The 22,558-nt window shown below is 39.7% G+C and overlaps 1 protein-coding gene across 3 annotated transcripts in view; it reads left to right on the top strand.

Moving 5' to 3' along the window:
- Window positions 1-22,558, top strand: part of LOC107784382 (uncharacterized) — a 61,531-nt gene that overhangs the window by 9,612 nt on the left and 29,361 nt on the right. For all 3 annotated transcript variants that reach the window (XM_075243223.1, XM_075243225.1, XM_075243224.1), the window contains exons 4-8: window positions 2,223-2,285; window positions 2,908-3,025; window positions 3,572-3,702; window positions 3,787-3,882; window positions 4,474-4,597. In XM_075243223.1, the coding sequence (XP_075099324.1) occupies window positions 2,223-2,285; window positions 2,908-3,025; window positions 3,572-3,702; window positions 3,787-3,882; window positions 4,474-4,597 (532 nt within the window). The remainder of the gene's footprint in view (window positions 1-2,222; window positions 2,286-2,907; window positions 3,026-3,571; window positions 3,703-3,786; window positions 3,883-4,473; window positions 4,598-22,558) is intronic.

Raw genomic sequence — 22,558 nt, forward strand, 5'->3', positions numbered from 1 at the left:
CACAAAGCAGCAATCAAATATTCTCACTGCAAAGTTGCCGGGCAACTTTGGTATCTATTTCGTATTACATTTGGGGTTCATTGAGTAATGCCAAGGAACAAAGTGCTTTTAGTTGCTGGTGGCTTTGTTCAGGGAACAAAGTGCCGAACAAAATCGGAGAACTATCCCATCTTGTATTTGCTAGACTTTATGTAAGAAAAGGAACAAAAGGGTTGTTGTTGTTGTAGTTACTATTGTTCGGATTCTAAAATATGGATGCTTAGATCGGTTGGCACTATGGTGTAAAATGGAATGCTGGTATGAGAAAAATAAGATGATAGAAGTTATTTTTGTATGGTAATTTTCCCTTTCTTTTTACAGGGGTCCATTTTTCATATGGACCCAAATAGTTTATTAATGATCTAGCAATAGCTGTGTGCTTGACTTTTAGTGTGAATAATACTTATCAAAATAACATTCTTAAGATCCAGTCGATGTATAGTTAGTGCCGCATTATTGCGAGAGGAATAAGCAATCAATCAGATGTGACTAGTATATTATGCAAAAATCCATTCTTAATATCCAATTGAGGAAGTGTTCAGTGGTGCTTTGCTGTAAAAGAAATAAGCAATCTAACAGATGTAATCTAAGTAACTAAAGAGAATGTGTTATTGTAACAAGACCATAAATCTACACGTATTTTTTTGAAACAAGTGAGCCTTCAACGATCTTCTTTTCTTTGAGAAATTGGAGTACTTAAACTAGTCATATTACGTGCCATAGAGATGCCACTTAGGACATTTGGATTGCCAAGCTCATCCAACTTAGTACATATATTTTTTTGAAAGTACTATGACAAAAGAAGTTCCACCTCTATCTTCCAAAAACCTAGTTTCAACAAAAGGAGGTGGAAGAGCAAAATTCTTTGACTTGGTTTAGGTTGGACTGCTTGGAAGCTTCCTTTGCTAAAACGCGCAACACTTGATTTCCTTCCCTGAAACTATGCCTGACCACCACCTTCTCTAGTCGGAGCATCAACCACCTGCAGTCACTATGTTGGATAACCATGATCAAGACATTTGAGCACATCGGTTGACTTTGTTTCGATTTCCAAGGGTTTCAGTTGGAGATCCCATGCCAGTCGAAGGCCATGTTTCAGAGCTATTAGTTTAGCTTGGAGAGGTGATGCTGCATGTGTGTAATTATAGAAACCAACAACCCAATCTCCCAAGCTGTTACAAATTACCTCACCTATATCACAACACAACTTCTTAGCATTGGATGCCCCATTTTTATTAAGTTTGTACCGGGGGGGGGGGGAATGCCATTTTTTTTAAATATTTGGGTTTGACTCCTTGACCGTGAGGAGTTTGTATTTCGTTGCCTGCTAAAAAACAATCTTAGAGGATAGAACATAGTTAGTATTATTATGATGGTTATTGTTTCTATTCATCAAAATATTCCAGATAACAAATGGGAAAAGATCCTCCCAGATAAGAATTGTGATTCAACGTAAGATTTCAAGTTTTTTATTATGAAAAGCCAGTGAGTTATACCATTGGCTGAGAGGTGAATAATACCTAAATTCTTCCCGAATGCATCAGTTATAGGACAATTAAAGAAAGTATGCATAATGGTCTCATCCTCAGTTTTGCACATTGCACAAACAACGTCAATATTCATACAAATATGGCTAAGATAAGATCTATCGTGAAAACATCTCTGTAGGAGAAATTTTATCTTGTTAGGGCAGTTGAGATGCCAAATCCATGTAAAATCTATGTCATTGTCCTCCCGACCAACAACGAGAGTGTAACATGATTTTATACTAAACTTGCCATTGCTACTAAGGGACCAAAATAGGGACGTCGGAAGTAGTAGCGTGTTGGGAGAGATTTAAAGTGCTAATGTTATCAGTAATACAACAGGAAAGGTCAAAAGACAAGTTAGAAAAAATGCGTTAGTTCTCTAATTTTTTAAATTGTGGTCGGTCATATTGAGAGGCCCTTGAATGGAATTTCTTAGACATGGAGTGTTGGGGATCCATCTAGAATTCCAAATATCAATGCTACACCTTTCATTGATAGTCCAAAGGATCCCTTTATCTTGCCATTTGATCCCACTCCCGTGTTTATTTTTCCTTCTTTTCTGTAAGTTTGCTATATCTTGCACCACTGTATTTGCCAATTTGGTAAATGAATCTCTAATTGTTTGTTTTTCGTGATGTATGATGTATGCCTCAGACAGCATCTCGTTATGCAATTGGTTTGAAGATATTGAATCAACTTGTGTCAGAGATGAATCAGGTTAGTCTTTTCATAAGGCTTAGTTCTTTTATGACTTTCCAAAACGATGTGGATGAAATCCAAAAAGGGAAGCTAGTAAAGGAGACACCATGCGAGGTTTCAACTGCGGGAGTTGTAAATTCATATAAATATGTTGTTACTGAATGACATATCCTAAAATGTTGTGTTTTACCCTTTCATTTAGTGTGCCCTATTCTCCTAATGGGTTGTGCATATACATAAAAAATATTCATTATTCTTGCGACTTTCTTATATTGATTCATTTGCAATCTGATATGTTAAAACATGTGACAGTCCCTAGATTTTGACATCAATATAGTATTAAATTATTCTTCCTCTTGCTGTCAAATTATATGGTTGTATCCTATTAACTGTTATCTTTTCAGTCCAGCTCCTGGTTTAATTCAGGCAACTCTTGAGATCATTATATTGGAGTTTGCTTTAGTATAATGAGTTGAAGAGTGTATTTTTGTTGCTAATTTTGCAATTTTATAACTAGGTACTATTTTTCTGATTTCAAGGGGTCTGATATGGACCTAATAATGGATAGATTAACCTTATAAATTGATTTAGGTTCTTTTAATCAGCCCGTTCATACAGCTATACGTTTTCTTGTATCCAGCCCAGTCCTGGATTGCCATCAGCGCAGCATCGTAGGGTGGCTTGCTCCTACAGAGATCAATCACTTCTTCAAGTATTCCAAATATCCTTGACATCAATGGCCCAGCTGAAAAATGACGGTAATGCTTCATCAGATACAATCGTAATTCTGATGTTTGACGTTGCTATGTGTATTTAATTTAGGGATTTTGACAAAGTTGGCTTCTTGGCAAAAAAGTATAACAGCCGCTAGCCCTATAATTTATCCAACACCTTCTAGCCAAAAATGACTTGCCTATGAAAAGAGAAACCCCCCCAGCATTCCTCCCAGCGAACAATTTGAACCCATGAGATCTCAAATGATTTGTCCTTCCCAGGATCACTCAAAAGGCTTGAACCAGAAATATTAGTCCAATTTAAGTAGATATCGATGATTTACAGCAGAAGACAACAACAATAATGACAAACCCAGTGGGATCCCACAAGTGTGGCCTGTGGAGGGTAATGTATACGCAGATCATACCTCTCCGGTAGACCCCGCCTCAAGAACAGTGATAATGAAGCAATAAACAGATAATAGCAACAACAGTGGGGCTAGTTTGATTTATTTATTTTTAGCTGCCACGTGGTGTATAAATCTCTTTAATTTACTTATCTCACTATTGTTGCTTATTGTTAATATGCAGTTGCAATTTCTGAGAATGCGGTTAGCGGCAAACTACAAGAACTGGCTCTTGCTCTGTCACTAAAATGTTTATCATTCGACTTTATGGGAACAACGGTTGATGAAAGTTCGGACGATTTTAGCACAATCCAGGTGTTTTTATCTTCTGTAACATGCATTTATCAAGCTGTCTAACCTATCTGCAAATATCATATTGCTCACTTAACATTGTTGCAGATCCCATCTTCGTGGAAGCAAGTCCTGGAGGACCCATCGACGGTGCAGATTTTTTTTGACTATTATGAGATCAATAAGCCTAACATTTCAAAGGAGGTCAGTATCATACTGTTTCCGGTGCCTTCAAGTGTATTTTTGCTTCAATGTTATGATTATTTAGCTTGCTCTGAAACCATGATAAAAGTATTTTGTTATCAAATCTCCAGTTGCTAGTCTATAATGGCTGGGACTTTGAACTTTTTCAGGAGCTAATTTTGTCACTCCGCTTTGGAAAAAGTAAACTTTGAATGTGCATGTCCCTTTTGCGGCGACCACTAATTCTTTTAGTTCTGCTGGAAACATGTAAATGCTATATTGGTGTTACTATTGTTGTTTATGTTAAGCTTTTTAAGCAAATTATCATTTTAATCCTTCGAATGATTGTTGAACTATTTTGGAAATCACTCCTTTGATCAATACCAAAAGAAAATGGGTTTGCTAATTTCACTTGTTCACAGGCTTAATTAATTATATGTATGTCTCATCTTTTTTCTTGTAATGGTTTACTACTACATTCACCTGACAAGTGACTTGAACAATAAAGTCGAGTTGCTAAACTACTATCAAGATTCTCTTTTCAGTCCACAATTCAATTTCCCAATCTTGTAGCAGTAAATTGACTAGTGTAACAAGTTTAATTTTGTTCAGGCATTGGAGTGTTTAATCCGGCTGGCTTCAGTGAGGAGATCACTGTTTACAAATGACACTTCTAGAGTGAAATACTTAGCACACTTGATGACAGGAACCAAAGACATTATGCAAACTGGGAAAGGTGAATAAGATCGTTGTATCTTAAATATTTTGCTTTAAATATTCTGGTTGTTTTTATAGCCATCTTAACCATAGCAGATGGTGTTAGTTTTATGGGCTTTATATTTATAACTTTGAAGATCAAGATTTGCCTCTATATTTTCTGTCATTTCTCCACGTGGTTTTATGGTATTTTTCTATTTCACTTCTTGTTATTAAATTATTTCTTTCTAAGAGTGGCTTTATATCAAATTTATATTTTGTACTATATTTTTGTTATAGCAATATAGCAAAATGAGGAGGGGGACAAAAGTATTGTGTTGGGTGAGTTGGAGCACCCCGAGAGTCTGCGAGATTTTGGGTATTGTAGGCGTATTAAGGTGGAGGTGGAAGGGGATATGCGCAAGATGAGTAGGGGCATAGCGACGGGGCCAGACGAAATTCCAGTGGAGTTTTGGAAGAACGCGGGTCGAGCAAGCATGGTGTGGCTCACTGGGTTGTTTAATGTCATTTTTAAGACGAAAATGATGTCCGAGGAATGGAGGTGGAGTACGATGGTTCCATTGTACAAGAACAAGTGTGGTATCTAAAATTGTAATAATTATAGGGGTATAAAACTGTTGACCCACACTATAAAGACTTGGGAGAGGGTGGTGGAAGTCAGGATGAGGAGAGCGTGTCTATTTCCGAGAACCAGTTCGGATTCGTGCCAGGGCGCTCGACTGTGGAAGCTATTCATCTGGTGAGGAGATTAGTGGAGCAGTATAGGAAAAGGAAAAAAGACTTGCATATGGTGTTTATCGACCTTGAAAAGGCATACGAGAAAGTGCCGAGGGAAGTTTTGTGGAGGTGTCTGGAGGTTAGCAGCGTTTCGGTAGCGTACACTAGGGTGATTAAGGATATGTACGATGGTGCTAAGAGTCGGGTGAGGACGGTGGGAGGGGACTCAGAGCACTTTCTAGTTGTGATGGGGCTGCACCAGGGATCGACTCTTAGCCCGTTTTTATTAGCCTTGACGATGGATGTGCTAGCGTGGCACATACAGGGGAAATGCCATGGTGCATGCTATTTGCCGACAATATAGTGTTGATCGACGAGACGTGAAGTGGGGTCAACTCAAGGTTGGAGGTATGGAGGCAGACCTTAGAGTCTAAAGGTTTCAAGTTGAGCAGGATTAAAATAGAATACTTAGAGTGCAAATTCAGTGACGGGGCTCAGGAGTCACACGTGGATGTGAAGCTTGATACTCAAGTTATCCCCAAGAAAGGTAAATTCAAGTATCTCGGGTCTATTATTCAGGGTAACAAAGAGATTGACGAGGATATCGCACATCGTATGGGAGCGGGATGGATGAAATGGAGGCTTGCATCTGGCGTTTTATGTGATTAGAATGTGCCGCCAAGACTTAATGGTAAATTATACAAAGTGGGGTCCGACCGACTATGCTATATGGGCGGAGTATTGGCCAATTAAGAACTCACATGTGCAGAAAATGAAAGTAGCAGGAATGAGGATGTTGAGATGGATGAGTGGGTATACCAGGAGAGATAAGATTAGGAATGAAGCTATTCGGGACAAAGTGGGAGTGGCCTTCGTGGAGGACAAAATGCTGGAGTCGAGGCTGAAATGGTTTAGGCACGTATAGAGGAGAAGCATTGATGCTCCTATCAGGAGATGTGAGAGGCTGACCATGACGGGTTTGAGAAGAGGTCGAGATAGGCCAAAGAAGTATTGGGGAGAGGTGATTAGACAAGATATGTCGCGGCTTCAGGCTTCAGCTTACTGAGGACATGACCCTTGATAGGAAGGTATGAGGGTCGAGAATTAGGGTAGAGGGTTAGTAGGTAGTTGTAAGTTTCTCCTTTTTTTACCAGTTACTTTAGTAGCAGTCAGGTTCCTACATATTCTTAAGTAGATCGTTACTTCGTCGTGTGATTTAGTTCGCTTCTATTATCGTATTTCCTGTTGTTAGTGTTTAGTACTAGTAATACCCCCCATGAACGTCATCTACTCATCTTCAATACCCATTTTGAAAAACGAGAGCTTCAGTTTTCCAGAATAAAGTTGATCACCATTTTACTCAAATGTAGCCTCACTTTGTGCCAAAACATCCCCATATTACCCTCTTCATATCTCAAGTTTTGGGATTTGAGATTTGTAGGCAAAATTTATGGCCAAACATGTGTTTGCCAAATAAAACCCAAATTTATTTTGGCAAAATCTATGGCCAAACTGGTCCTTAATATTCTTATAAAATTTCATTAAAATATACTCCAACAACAACAACCCAGTATAATCCCACTTAGTGGGGTCTGGGGAGGGTAGTGTGTACGCAGACCTTACCCCTACCCTAGGGTAGAGAGACTGTTTCCAAATAGACCCCCGGCATCCTTCCCTCCAAGAACTTCCCACCTTGCTCTTGGGGAGACTCGAACTCACAACCTCTCGGTTGGAGGTGGAGGTTGCTTACCATCAGAGCAACCCCTCTTGTCTATATTAGACCTCCAAAAGCCTAAAATCAAACTTCCACTATGCTTTTCCGTCTTGAATCCATTTCGAGGCAAATGTCTCTTTTGGTGTTAGAATCCCCATCTATAGAATGCCTAACATGGGAACCTACTAGATATAGTTCGTTGAAAATGACACATGTCATCTGTACTAACATGAATTTCTTGGGTGCTCCAATTTTATTAAAAATAAAAGGCATGGCCCTGATATGTACAAAGTCACATTTCCCCTAAAAAAATTCTTGTATTCCTTTCCCTAGGGGAGCTGCAATCCAGGTACTTCTCCTGCTTCCCTTTTGAATGCCCAATTGTGCATCACATCCTCACTGAAATTGGCATGTCTTATTTTAACAAGTTAAGGATGTCTACCACATATGGATAGCGAACCAGTCGTGCATTAGAAGGTGATTTGCATCTTCTCCTCATCGCGTATTGAAGATTTTAGAAGAAGAAAAGGCATCTTTTTATATATGAGTGTGTATTTACATACAAAGAGCAAGACTACTTATACCGGAGGTCCTATGACTAATTAAGGAAAAGAAATCAGTTACAATCAATTACAAAATTACAGCAGATCAATTTGAATAAGAAAACAAATCTCCTACAATTAAGGCTCCTACAATCAAGCTAGTAAGCACTCCCTCTCAAAAGGTTTGTTTGTTGCAGCCTTTTGTAAATACATCAGTTAGCCGTTTTTCAGATCATACATGAAGCAAACTCAAGATGCCAGTTATGATCTTTTCTTTGATGAAGTGTCGATCGATTTCAACATTTTTCGTTCGATCATGCTGAACGTGGTTATGAGGTATACTGATTGTAGCCTTATTAGCACAATACAGGGAAACTTTCTCTTTTCGGACAATCTCTATTCCTTTAATAGCTTATGTAGCACAAACGTTCACAGACACCCTGGGCCCGAGCTCTATATTCTGCCTTTTCTTGATCTAGTAACTACACTTTGCTTCTTGCTTCTCCAAGTAATCAAGTTCTAGATCTTCTATCACTTAGATATCCAACCCAATTTGCATCTGTAACGGCTTCTACCTGGAAGTGGTCATGTTTGGAGAAAAGCAGACCTTTCCCATAGCAGACTTCAGATACCGCAAAATGTGAAAGACAACTTGCATATGAGGATCTCATGGATCATGCATGAAATGACTCACCAAACTGACAGAATATGTTATGTCTGGTCTAGTGTGAGGGATAAATGATTCTTCTAACCAACCTCTCATATCTCTCCTTATCAACTGACTCTCCAGCTCCTGTTTGTAACTTGTGATTGCTTTAAATGGGCGATTTTGTTGGTCTGCAACATGTTGTACTAGTTTCTTTTAAGAGATCTAGAATATACTTTCTTTGAGAGATAAAGATTTCTCTTTTTGATTTAGCAACCTCAATTCCCAAGAAGTATTCCAATTTTCTTAGATTCTTGATCTCAAATTCCTATGCCAATAACTTCTTCAATCGGGTCATCTCTTCTCACATAAACGGAGAAAGTGAGTTTACCCTTTTGATGTCTTATGAAGAGGGTATGACAATTTCTTTGTTGATAACCGAAGGAGATTATCGCTTTACAGAATCTGTCAAATCATGCTGTAGGGGATTGCTTCGATCCGTACAAGGATTTCTTTAGTCTGCACACCTTTCCTTGACTTTGTTCCGTGTCAAATCCAGGAGGAATATCCATATATACCTCTTTTTCTAAGTCTCCCTGAAGAAATGTATTCTTTACATCAAACTGTTTTACGTCCCAATCAAGATTAGTTGCACAAGACAAAAGAATTCTCATAGTATTTATTTTAGCAACAGGAGAAAATGTCTCTTGATAAATCCACTACATAAGTTCGAGTGAATCCTGTAGCCATCAATCTTGCTTTGAATCTTTCAATCGACCCATCAACTTTCTATTTCACAATGAAGACTCATTTGCAATCAACCAACTTCTTATCTGGCGGTGAAGTGACAAGTTCCCAAGTCTTATTATTTTACAAGGCCTTCATTTCTTCAATTATAGCTTGCTTCTATTTAGGATTTGCAAAAGCTTGGAGAATAGTTTTGAAAGCCTTTGGACGAACCTATCATGTGTCTATTCGCACCAGAATCAATAATCCAAGAATTAAGATGAGCATTAAAGGCAATAACTGACAGCACGTAATTGGAAGTGTCACCATTAGAAGAGTCAAGTTTGTCTAGGAGATGGTGTCGATGCTGAACTTCGTCTGAAGACAGCTTCTCCAGAAACGGTTTTCAGTATGTCTCTACATTTATTGCAATATTAGCCTGACCTCGTGATGGACCTACACGTTTCCTTCCACTACCTTGGTTGGTCTAGCATGTAGTTTCCAACATGTTTCTTTTATATGCCTTGGCTTGCCACAATAATCACAGTTCAAGTGATCTTTATCATAAATGAATGCCTTTGGTTGCTCATGAGACGCAGTTAACCCACACTTCTTGGTTGATGCTAAATAAAGCATGACCCCTCGTCGACTTTTTTCCTCTTGAACATCCTCAAGAGAAGGAAAAGCATTTTACAAGAACTTAAACCTTGATTTGGCTGTACTTTTGGTTCATATCTGCTAGAAAATCGTATACCCTTTTCTTAGCAATCAATTTTTGAAAAAGAACTACATCATCAGTACACATCATTTGGAGATCCTGGTAGTAGACATTTTCTTGCCATAACCCATTTAACTCGGAATAGTAATCAATGACATAAATTTTATTTCGAATTTCAAAGATCTGCGCATCATTTCCCTCGTGAGATTAAGAGCTAGGGCTGGGCATATATCTGGTATAACCGATAACCCGAATCGATAAAATGCTATTGGGTTATCAGTGTCGGGTCATTAGGTAAATAGTTCGATAACAGTTTAATGTTATTTGACTAATGGGTTATCAGTTCGGATCTCGGTTTGCCCAATTTTATTAACAGTTTAACCGATAGCCCAATAAGCTTTAACAAAATTATAATTTTACCCATTAAGTATATAAAACCACCTTATGGCTTCATTCTCTCATTCTCTCTATTCTCTCGGTAGTTACTCTTCATCTTCTGGCCTTAATCCTTAGAGTAAGTTTTAAACTTTTCTGAATTTCTCATTTTAATTTTTCAGTTAAGATTTTTAGTTTTAAACTTTAGAGAATTAATTGTTAAGATTTTTAGTTTTTCTATTTGTTTCTTTTGTTGCACTTATTCTTTAGTATTTATAAGATTAGGATTTTATTATTTTTCTGTGAATTATGCCCGCCCGTCGTGGGATAGTTAGTGAGATTAGATTGTTGAATGGTTTATCCCTTACTCCTATTAACTTATAACTTTGAAAATTGAGATCATTTATTGGGATTTTCAAATGCAAAGAAATTTTATTTTCTAAGTTGAAATTTAATCCGTCTTTTCTTAAGAGCAAAAAATCAATTCCTTTCTCTTAATAGTATGATCATGATTTCATGATAAAAACATGAATTTGTTGGATAGTTTTTATTCTTATCGAGTAAACCGATAATCGAACCGATAAGGATCGATAACCGACTAACCGATACCCGATAATCGATATCTTATCGGTTCGGTTATCGGTTTAGTATATTTATAAACCGATAACTGATATGATGAATTGATAACATTCACAACCGAACCGAACCGACCGATGCCCACCTCTAGTAAGTGCGCTTGGTTGAATTCGAGATCTTTTCGCCAGTATCAAGCAATAAATATTGCTTAGAAATTCGGAAGTGTATAGTATTCAAAAGCCATGCATAAAAAGGGAATTATCAGAATCCCATTGACCATAGTTAGAATCAGTTTTTCTTTTTCTTTTTTCCAAGAAATATAATCAAGCAATATTCTAGACTTAATAAAACTCAAACATGATCTTAACCAAGCAAGATATGTGCTAGCCCCATCTAGTTTCACAACACTGACTTTTGAAAGAGAGTTAATATCTACCGCCTTTGTATCCGCCATAGCATGAACAAATAAAGTCCATGTCTTCAACCAAAGAGAAATTTCTTTTAGTATCTCAAGAGCCAACTAACCTGTTTTTCAGAGTTGAAAAACAAAGGATCTGATACGCCAGAAAATGACCTTTGATGTTTAGAAATTTCTGAAACTTGGTGGGTAGGGTTGGAACAATTGGACGAATTCCAAGGTGAAAAAATCTGCTTCAGAAGGTGGCCGAAAAAGTCTTCACGTGACGGCGCGTCGATCTGGGGCGTTGCCGCGCTGAAACTTCAACAGGCACGTGACGACGCGTGACTGTGATTTTGCCGGAACAACTTTCTGGGATTTGGTCGCCTGAGGCTTAGAAACCATGTGGTGGTAATAGTATTTGCCAAAAAATAAACGGTTTGAATGTTCGACGCAAACCGTCGCTGTTATGGCAATGACAATGAAGGAGGGAGGAAAAACTCGACCTCTTGATACTTATATGGAACCCTACCGAGGGAGAAAACTCACCTAAAAATAGCAATGACTATGATATCATGAAGCTTTTAGAAGAAAAGGCTTCTTTTCATATATCAGTGTGTATTTACATCCAATGAGCAACGCCACTTGATGAACATACAAGCTCAAATCGTGATGCTAGAGAAGCACAAATAGAGACCATGTTTTTTTTTTACAATAATGGAGGCTTATTGGGCTCACGAAGGTGCTAATAGATTTGGACCATTGGGCCACAAATTTAAAATGCTTAAGCTAATTAGCCTTAATCCAATTGAGGCCCAAGAATTTCAAGAAATTTAATAAGTTTAAGAATCTATTCAAGATTAAGATTTCTTTTGTTATAGATTAGGATTTCTTATTTCATATTTCCTAGTAATTTGATTCTTGTTTTAGCAGGACTAGTTTTAGGGTACGCGCTTTGCGCGTGTACCCTATGTCAGTGAGTATATAATTTTAAGAAAATTACCTGAATATTAGCATTAAATAATATGATTGTGTGATGAAATTAAAATTAAAAAAAATGTAAATTCTTGAAAACGGTGAATAATAATACGATTTAGTTAACGCAACAAAGGAAGAAACAATTAAAGGCCAAACAACGAATAAACTAAATAATGAAGTCCTAAAAATCTAGAGTTTTGTCGAATATCGAATTTACTTACGAAGAGTAAGAAAGTCTATCAATATTTTGTGTTGAAGTTTCCTGCTTGTGTAATTGTATAAATATTGATAGATAAATAAAGTGTGAAAATTGAATTTTGAGTTTTGATTGCTAATTGTAATTTGTAAATAAAGAATGAACGTACCATAAAGTCAAGCTTTATAGCTAACCATCTTACCCGATTTTAATTCCTGAATATTTGAAGTTTCTATATAGTTCAAATAATTAAGAAAATATTTAATGGCCAAAACTTCAGGTAACTTAAAAGTCATACACAATCCTCAAAACTAAACGATAACATTGTCTAATGTGAAATATTTTCCTAAAGGCAAAAACAGAGAATATTTCGCATAAAAGTTCGGTGCTTTTAGAATACCAGACATATAGGTAGCTAGATTTATAAAGATAGATATAGATAACAAGTAGGTTAAACAAAAAAGTATGATTTTTATTAATATTCTAAAGTGACCTTTCTGTACTTATCCACCATGTACCTCACTAAAAGAAGTTGAAGGAAAAAAGAGAACCTTAAAAGTTGGCTAATCTGCTCAAGGATGATGTCTCTATTTGGGATATTCTAGGTGATTTTTAACATATAATTGTCGACGAGAGGCTGGAGGTTTGGCGACATACCCTTGAGTCTAAGGGTTTCAAGCTGAGCAGGACGAAGACAGAATACATGGAGTGTAAGTTTAGCACTGAGCCGGGGCAAGTGGGCGTGGATGTGAGGCTTGAATCACAAGTTATCCCAAGTAGAGGTAGCTTCAAGTACTTGGGGTCGGTTATCCATGGGGGAGGGGAGATAGACGAGGATGTCACACACTGTATTGGGGTAGGATGGATGAAGTGAAGGTTAGCATATGGAGTCCTGTGTGACAAGAGAGTGCCACCACTACTCAAAGGTACGTTTTATAAAGCGGTGGTTAGACTGGCCATGATGTATGGGACTGAGTGTTGGCCTGTTAAGAACTTACATATCCAGAAGATGAGAGTAGCAGAAATGAGGATGTTGAGGTGGATGTGCGGGAACACTAGGATGGATAAGATTAGGAATGTTGATATTCGGGAGAAGGTGCTCGTGGTTCCTATTGATGACAAGATACGGGAAGCGAGACTCAGATGGTTCGGGCATGTTCAGAGGAGAAGCCCAAATGCTCTTGTAAGGAGGTGCGAGGGGCTGGTCGTGGAGGACACGAGAAGAGGTAGAGGGCGGCCTAAGAAATATTGGGGAGAGGTGATTAGGCAGGATATGGCGAGGCTTCAGATTTCTGAGGACATGACACTTGATAGGAAGATGTGGAGGTCGAGTATTAGGGTTATAGGTTAGGAGGTAGTTGAGCCTTGCCTTCGTATCTTTGTGAGACTAGTCTGGTAGGTTTTTATTTATTTATTATTTTATTTACTATTTCGTTTTTCAGTGCAGGACATATTTACTAGCTATCGCTTATGCTTTGCATCTTTCTTCTGGATTGCATGTTGTTCCTATTCTTCATATGATTTCTGTAGTGATACTAATATTATCTCCTTTTGTCTTTTTCTTTTCTTGAGCCGAGAGTCTTTCAGAAACAGCCTCTCTACTCATTCGGGGTAGGGTAAGGTTTGCGTACACACTACCCTCCCCAGACCCCACTAGTGGGATTTTACTGGGTTGTTGTTGTTGTTTAACATATAATTGATCAATACATATAGGTTAGACAATTATTAATTAAATCCCTGTATTCTAATTTCTTGTATTATAATTCCTACGTTATAATTCATGCATTACTAATCCGGACACAACTAATCCACATAACTTGCTTCTCAACCAAACGGCCCTAATGTATTGACAGAAAAATAATAAGGTAACTAAAGTAAAAGAAAAAATAGTAGTAATAAATAATAATCTTGGGATTAACAATGATGAGATTATTTTTTATTTGGGTGTTTGGCTCTTTGTACTAAATATATAGGGTAAAATTTATAATATGGAGTTATTTTTAGCCTTATTAAAATTAAAAGGGTGTCGATGATGAATTTGAGGAAAAGATAAAGGGTTGTTTTGTCTTTTGGTGTTTAATCCGTGTATTGTCTTTCGATGTTACATTTGGTATAAAGTAATACACAAATTAGTGTACTAAATTGTCCCGGGATTAGTGATGCACGACTTAAAAGACTAACCAAACACTTGATAAAATAATATCAAATTTTATATCATGATTTTATTCAATCCATCCATCCAAATGAGTCCTTAAAGTTTCTTCACACCTCCATTTGTGCTTCAAAAAGCTGACCCTATTTGAGTTTCCGTTGCCAACGTTGAAAGTGACATTTCTGGTGAAGTCCTATTCCTCATGATGCTTCTCCAAACTCCCTAATTATTGAAACCCCTTTTGAGTATATCATACTTGTTCACGGTCATTGTCCTCCATAATACATTCTCCTTGTTCCCAAACATCCGCAGCTACTTTCCAACTAAAGCTCCGTGAAAACTTTCAAGTCTCTTACTTTGATGCCTTCGTGCCAAATCAGGGAATGTAACAACGTTTTCACCTTACCAAATGAAGCTCTCTCGTCCCTTTGTTCATATTCCACAAGAAAGTTTGTTGAAATTTCTCCGTTATAGCTGTTTGGTGTAGGCATGAAGGACATGTAATATATGGAAACACTTTATCATATGATTTTGATCATGATGTCGTTACCCCTTTATGACTAGTACCTATATTGTCACCCTGCTAATCTCTTCTCAACTCTTTCAATCACAAGTCACAACATTTCAAGCCGAAGAGTCGTTGTTTGATGCTCTTATGGTAGTTTTAGGAAGTTGTTGGGAGTGCTCCAATTCTTTAATTGCTCAATGTTGGTCACCTCTTACCAGAATGGTCTCGCACTTTTGAGGATTGATTTTCAATCTCGACAACACTTGAAACTATACTAGGACCTATCTTAAGTAGAAAAGCTGAAGTATCTCTGCCTCTCTGGGTCTCATCCGTGAATAGTACATGAAAAACTCTGGCATTTCCATTGCTCCTTAAGCCTGGATTGAATCCTTTAGAGAGCTGCCTACAACTGCTATATCCATCATCTTTCTTATTGATTCCATCACCGAAATGAATAGTATAGGTGATCTGCTATTGGAAAAGCGGAAGTGCTTTCGTTGACTGGGTGACCATGAGACTATTTGGCTAAACTTTTTCGCACTTGGAGTAGGTCCAAATTCCTCTCCTCTTTGTATTAATTAGAATAATAGTCCACTATTGTTCCTTCATCCTTCTTCTATTAGCTATTGTCAACCTATGGAGTAACTTTGTCAACCTGTAGAGTAACTTTCTATTGGAGTAGCCTACATTTGAACCAAAGTGCTTTCAATTTTCTTCTCCAACTAGTCTCCTGTGCTATTACATCATTGTTAACTCCTCCTTCACCTCCGAGTATCGCAATTTTCCTCCTTATTTAGCTTCCCACCCTTCCATCTTAGATCTACAAGATGCTCATTTGTAATCTTGGTACCGGCAGTCATTTTAATGCTCCTTTTTTATGCACCGACGGTGTGACCTAGTGGTTAATGAAGTGGTATACAAAGCTTAAAGATCAGGATTCAAATCCCAGCAGAGGCAAAATTCTAAGTGATTTCTTTCAAATTTGCCTAAGCCTTAGCAGACATAATTTATTTGTGTTGATGGGAGGTAGCAAGTATCCGATGGATAACTGAGGTGCGCGCAAGCTGATTTGGATAACCATAGTTAAGGAAAAAGCTCATTTTTTTAATCTAGAAACAAGGATGCTAATCTACAAATACCAAAGCTGGCCGTCAAAATCACAACTAATTAGTTGACATAACACTTGCCTCAAGAAGGGCCTCTCTCAAAGACAGAGCCAGGATTTTAAGAAGATGGACGTACCACTGCTGATGACGGAAGAGGGATGAGTCACAACTGCCAATTTGCGATTCTAGCAATTTCCAAGCTAATGTTCGAAAGTCACTAATGTTAGGGCTTGGTAGTTGATGAATGGTATGGGAGAATGGTCGTATTGGTTTTGCAAAACAGTTTAATCTTTACAATTGAAAGATATAAGTAAGTATTATCAAATTAAGTTGCTTGAAGGTTAACTATAGGTAATTTCTCACTACAACCATTTGATTGGTAACCAATAATGGTAAGTAACCTGTCAAAACAGTAAAATTATAGTGATAATGTAAACATCTTCCAGCGACGGAGGTGGCTTTTTCCGGCCAGATTTTACTTCCTCTCACTTTCTCTTCTTCAGTCAGCTCCCTAGCAAGGTTTTTGGTTTTGTTATGATGGACTCTACAGAGAGAAACTCCTACTTCTCCCTAGAATCTAGAAAATTGGAAAATGTCTTTCATCAAAGCTGCCTCTTGGCCAGCCCTAGAACTTGGGGGAAGATGCCATCGAAAGCTTGACGTAGGGCAGGAGCCGCACTTCTCGTTGTCCGAGGAGCACACTCTAAGGCGTAAGGGTTTCTTGGAATCTTGTTTGATTGGTTCTTTCTCCAAATGGGTTGGTTTTCCCGAGGCTGTTAGGAACTGGGTAGCAGAGGCATGGAACGTCAAGGACGGGCTGAAAATATCACAATTGGGGGACACACAATATCTCTTTCGATTTGTTGATGAGTCTCAAGCTTCAGAAATTCTTGTCAGAGGAAACAGGTGGTTCGATGGGAACTTCTTAAAACTAGACAAGTGGATGGAGCACAATCGGTGTCTCGACCCCCGTTTCACTGGCGAAACATTGGTGGTCAACATGGTGGGTCTCCCGGTGCATTTTTGGTGTCTTGACCTATTCAAGAAGATTGGGGAAATCTGTGGGGGTTTTATTGATGTCACTTGCAGCATACACGATCTCTCGCGAGTGAGGATTGTGGTGAGGAAAGAGGGCAGAATCCCTGTCTCCACTGTGGTGGAGGATGGCTACTTGAGTTATAGGGTTTAGTTGAGCCCTGAATTTCGCCCTATCTTTATGCCTGTGATAGTGGCGGAAGAAAAGGGAAGGTCAAATAGAAGGGATGGGAGGGGAAATCAGTCTCTGAGGGGAAAGGAGGGCTCACCGGATCACTGGACTAAGCTGGAATAAGACGTTAGATCGAGAAGAGATAGGAGGTTTGAATTTGGGAGAGGAAGATAAAATTTCAACAGGAGGAAAGGACGTGAATGGGTTAGTGATGCGGGCCGGAAAGGCAGAATGGGTCGGTCCTCTTCTAATTATCATAGGGCCGGGCAAGTTTTCAGCAAGTATAGGCCTGGGCCTCCTCGCATGGGCCCAACAACTTTTCCCAATTCTATTATTATTGATCCTAAGGGGCCCAAATTATTTCAAGACGCGCCTTCTAAGGCTACTATGCATATGGGAAAAGTCATTACTCCTTCTTCTGCCAATGGTGCTTCTCACAGTGGCATTTCACCAAGCTCTACTGACCTGCGCCCCTCTTGGATGGCCGCTGCTTCAGGGGCCGCACCGGCTAAAGATGGTGCTGTTATTCCACAGCCTCCCCCCTCTGATGGACCCAACTCCATCGCCCCCTCACCTGAGGTTACTCCTCAAGCTTCTTCTTCTAGGGAGATTGTTGAGCATGCTCCAATTGATGTTACTGCCGGACTAATATCTCCAGTTAATATGCCGCCGAGGGTCCCATGCTATCTTCCTTTCTGCTACCCTACTGGCGTTTCTGGACATTCCGATAGCAACGGGTTGTTAATTTTAGAGGTTGTTGCCCCTCAAGGAAATGGTGAGATCTTTTCGGCACCTAAAGTTCTTATTGCTAGCAATGCTATGGTCTTGTATTCCTCTGGTAGGAGCAAGGAAGGGGTACATATAGAAGACGCCTGCCCAATTTCGTCACGAAGTGGAGGGGATATGTCTTTCTGGATGGAGGATAAACTTTTAAACTTTGGGAAGTTTTTAGGCGCTTCTTTTGAAGGGAAGGAAGATAGGGTGTTAGAGCTGTTGAGGGATATTGAGCAACAATCCCTTTATGATGGTGCAGGGAGGGAATTGGGTCAAGGTGTTAAGTAAAATAATTTAGGGGATGTAGTGGTGTACTAGAGAAGGGGTCGGGTGTGTGACAAGGAGGTGGGGAGCTCGGCTAGGGGTGGTGGGGAAAAGGGGGGTATTATTTCTGGAAGTTAAGATTCTTTCATGGAATGTGAGGGGGATGAATGACCCAAACAAAAGGGTCATCATCAAAGTGGGAGTTAGAGAGTGGGGTGTTAATGTAGTTTGTTTTCGGGAGACAAAAATGGAAGTCTTGTCGGATGTGATTGTGAGGAGTGTCTAGGGAGGTAGTTGGTAAAATATGATTGGGTCCCAGCAGTAGGAAGTGTCGGGGGCATTCTATTAATGTGGGATGATAGAAGCTTGGAGGTAAAGGAGATTAAGAAGGGAGCTTTTTCTTTAGCAGCTCTTGTCAAAGATACAGTAAGTGGGGTGGAGTGGGGATTTGGAGGAGTGTACGGACCAGTAGGAGAAGGGTCCAAGGTGTCTTTCTGGGAGGAACTGGCCACTGTGATGGGGGAATGGGACATTCCATGGGTTCTAGGGGGAGACTTTAACACCATTAGATTCTCGGAGGAGAGATTAGGGTGTAATCTGATTTCAAGGGCCATGGAAGAGTTTTGTGACTTCATCAATGATCACTTTCTCATTAACCTTCCTCTGTCAGGGGAAAGGTTTACTTGGGCCAGGGCGGAGGATTCCAACTCAAGGTCTAGACTTGATAGATTCCTGATATCACCCTCATGAGATGAGCTGGTGCCGAATGTGCTGCAGATTCCTTTACCTAGGTTGACTTCGGATCATTTGCCTATTTTGCTAGATGGATGCAGAGGGAGGGGGGTGCATGCTCCCTTCCGATTCGAGAACATGTGGTTGAAAGTGCCAGGATTCAGTGACAAGGTGAAAGAATGGTGGACAAGCTACAGGGTTTCAGGGACATCTTCATTCCGTCTTATGAAGAAACTTAAATTGCTCAAGGGAGATATTATTAGGTGGAATAAGGAGGTTTTTGGGAGGATAGAGGTTAAAATGAGGGAACTTATGCATGAATTGGAGGAATTAGAAAGAGGGGAAGGGGCGAGGGAGTTACATGAATCTGAGAAAGCGAGATTGAGGGAGGTTAAGAGGAAATAGTCGCGTTAGCAATAGCTGAGGAGACTAGTTGGCGGCAAAAATCGAGGGTGCTTTGGTTAAAGGAGGGGGATTCGAATACCAAGTGTTTCCACAGGGTGGAGGTTGGAAATCGAAGGAGAAATTTCATAGAGTTCTTAGTTGTGGATGGGGTGAGGATTGAGGGAGAGGACTGAGGAGGAGGTAAAAGGGGCGTGGGGTTTTATGAGAACTTATACAAAGAGGAAGTTAGTTGGAGGCCGACTTTGGGGGGAATAGAGTTCAACCATATAGGGGAGGGAGACAGTGAGTGGCTAGAAAGCGCTTTCGAGGAGGAGGAGGTGCACGAGGCTGTGTCGAGTTGTGCTGGTGATAAGGCTCAGGGGCCTGATGGTTTTTCCTCGGCCTTCTTCCAGCTCTGTTGGGACACCTTCAAAGGGGAGTTGATGGAAATCATTGAATACTTCCATGTGAATGGTGTTTTCGAGAGAAGTATCAATGCTTCTTTTATTACTATTATGCCTAAGAAAGAAGGTGCATCTTGTGGTAGAGACTACATGCCTATTAGTCTCGTGGGAAGCATCTACAAGATTATATCCAAAGTGCTTTCCAACAGACTTAAGAAGGTTCTTGACGTGTCTGTTTCGTCCTCCCAGAATGCATTTGTGGAAGGTAGGCAGATCCTGGATGCTGCTTTGGTGGCAAATGAACTTGTAGACTCCAGAAGGAAAAATAGAGAACCCGGTTTACTATTCAAGTTGGACCTTGAGAAGGCTTTCGACCATGTCAATTGGGAGTTCCTGGATTTCATTATGATGCGGATGAGGTTTGGGGCAAGATGGAAGGGATGAATCAAGTTCTGCATTTCCTTAGTTAGATTCTCTGTCTTGGTTAATGGCAGCACTGTGGTTTCTTTGACAGCTCTAGGGTCTCAAGCAAGGTGACCCTCTATCCCCCATGCTATTCATTCTAGTGATGGATACTCTGAGTAAAATGATGGATCGTGCGGTGGGCGGAGGCTTCTTGAGAGGATTCTCAGCTCTGATCGGGGTGCTCAGTGCCCGAAGAGTCTCTCATTTGCTCTTTGCGGATGACACCCTGGTTTTCTGTAATGCCGATATGGATCAGTTGACCTACCTGTAGCAGGTCCTGCAGTGGTTTTAGATAGTATCAGGACTCAAAATCAACCTCCGCAAGTATGAGATTTTCCCGGTGGGTAAGGTTGCTAATATTGATGCTTTGTCTTATGTTCTCGGATATAAGGTGGCTCCCTCCCCTCTACTTACCTGGGTTTCCCATTGGGCGCGTCGCATAAGGATACTACAGTTTGGAATCCAGTAATCGAAAGGGTTGAAAAAAGATTAGCAGGCTGGCAGAAAAGGTACTTGTCAAAAGGCGGTAAGGAAGTGCTTATTAAAAGCACTTTATCAAGTATGCCCACCTATTACTTGTCCCTGTTACAAGCGCCGGTGAGCATCACAGAAAAACTGGAGCGGCTTCAAAGGAATTTTCTTTGGGATGCGGCGGATGGAACTAGAAAGTTTCATCTAGTGAATTGGCAGACAGTCACTTCCCCAAAGAAGTGGGGTGGACTTGGAGTTAAAGATCTTAGGGTATTCAACAGAGCTTTATTGGGGAAGTGGCGGTGGAGATTCGGGGTAGAAGAGCATGCCCTATGGAGGGAGGTCATAGTAGAAAAGTACGATTCCATGGAAGGGGTTGGAGGACCAAGGCAATCACAACACCTTTCGGGTGTGGCATGTGGAGGAGCATCATGAAGAATTGGGAAGCATTCAGTGGCAACATCACTTACATGGTGGGAGATGGGAGGAGAATCAACTTTTGGAATCATAGGTGGTGTGGAGAGGATACTCTGAGGGTCTCCTTCCCTCACGTCTTCAGAGTTTCAAACCAGAAGGAATTGATGGTCCAACAGATTCGTAAGGAGCATGGAGGGGGTAGTATGAGAGTATGAGACCTCTCATTTAGAAGGAACATGCAAGATTGGGAGATTGCAGAGCTCCAAGATTTGTTGACACTGCTATATGGGCAAGACAGGCCCCAGCCATCTTGTGATTCTTGGAGATGGAGTTTGCGTGGTGATGGTTTGTTTACCGTAAAGTCCTTTTACCAGAGTATATTGGTGAGAGATGAGGCCACTTTTCCCTACTCCTCGATTTGGATTCCTAAGGCGCCCACGAAGGTGTGTTTTTTTGCATGGCTAGCGGCGAAGGGAGTGATCTTGACTGCTGAAAATCTTCGAAAGAGAGGAATTACGCTTGTTAGTTGGTGCTACATGTGTAAAAGCTGGGAAGAAGTTGATTATCTTTTGTTGCATTGCCCTGTGTCCTCGGCTTTGTGGAGGGCAATCCTGAATTTTTTTGGTGTTCAATGGGTGATGCCAAGCACTGTAAAGGAAATGTTATATAGCTCGGCCGGTTTCCGTAGAAGAAGAAAGCAAAAGGCGTGGAAGTTTGCCCCGTTAGCTCTCATGTGGATAGTTTGGGGGGAGGGGGAGAGAAATAGGAGAGCTTTTGAGCAGATTGAGTCTCCTTTTTCACATCTTAAAAATAGTCTTTTATCTTTGATCGCTTTTTGGTGCACTCGTATAGCCCCTACTTGTATAGAAGATTGAACGTCTTTTGTAGAGAATCATGTTCTGATGTAAATTCTCTACTCTTTGGTATACTTCCTGTACACGGGAGTTCTCTCCCTTTTGATTAATACAATTTACGTTATTAAAAAAATAAATATATTATCAATGTATGATGCTAAATCCTTTTCAAGAAGGAAAAATTTAAAAAAAAGAAAAAAGAAAGAGATTAGCCTGTTTGGCCAAGCTTCTAAAATCAGCTTATTTTGAAAAGTACTTTTCAAAAAAAGTAATTTTAGGGAGAAGCAGTTTGTTTTTTGCTAATTAATTTGAAAAGCACTTTTGAGCAGCAATTCTTGTTCGACCAAGTTTTTAAAAAATACTTCTATGTATATTTTTTTCAAAAGTGATTTTCTCCAAAATGCTTATGGGAAGAAGCTACTTTTTTCTGCTTCTCAAAAGCCGCTTCTGTTTCTACTCATAAATAATTTTTTCCTTCTAAAAGCTTGGCTAAGCATCTTAATGTTGGAAAAAATCACTTTTGGCCAAAAAGAAGCTTGGCCAAACATGCTATAAGGCTGCTTGGTTTTGGAAAGAAAAGCAGGTAAAAGACATGGAAAAAGGATGAGAAGAAAGATTCAAAGGGGAAAAGGAAACAAACATGAGAGAATGGCGCTT

This window comes from Nicotiana tabacum, chromosome 22, assembly GCF_000715075.1.
Source record: "Nicotiana tabacum cultivar K326 chromosome 22, ASM71507v2, whole genome shotgun sequence".
NCBI lineage: Eukaryota > Viridiplantae > Streptophyta > Magnoliopsida > Solanales > Solanaceae > Nicotiana > Nicotiana tabacum.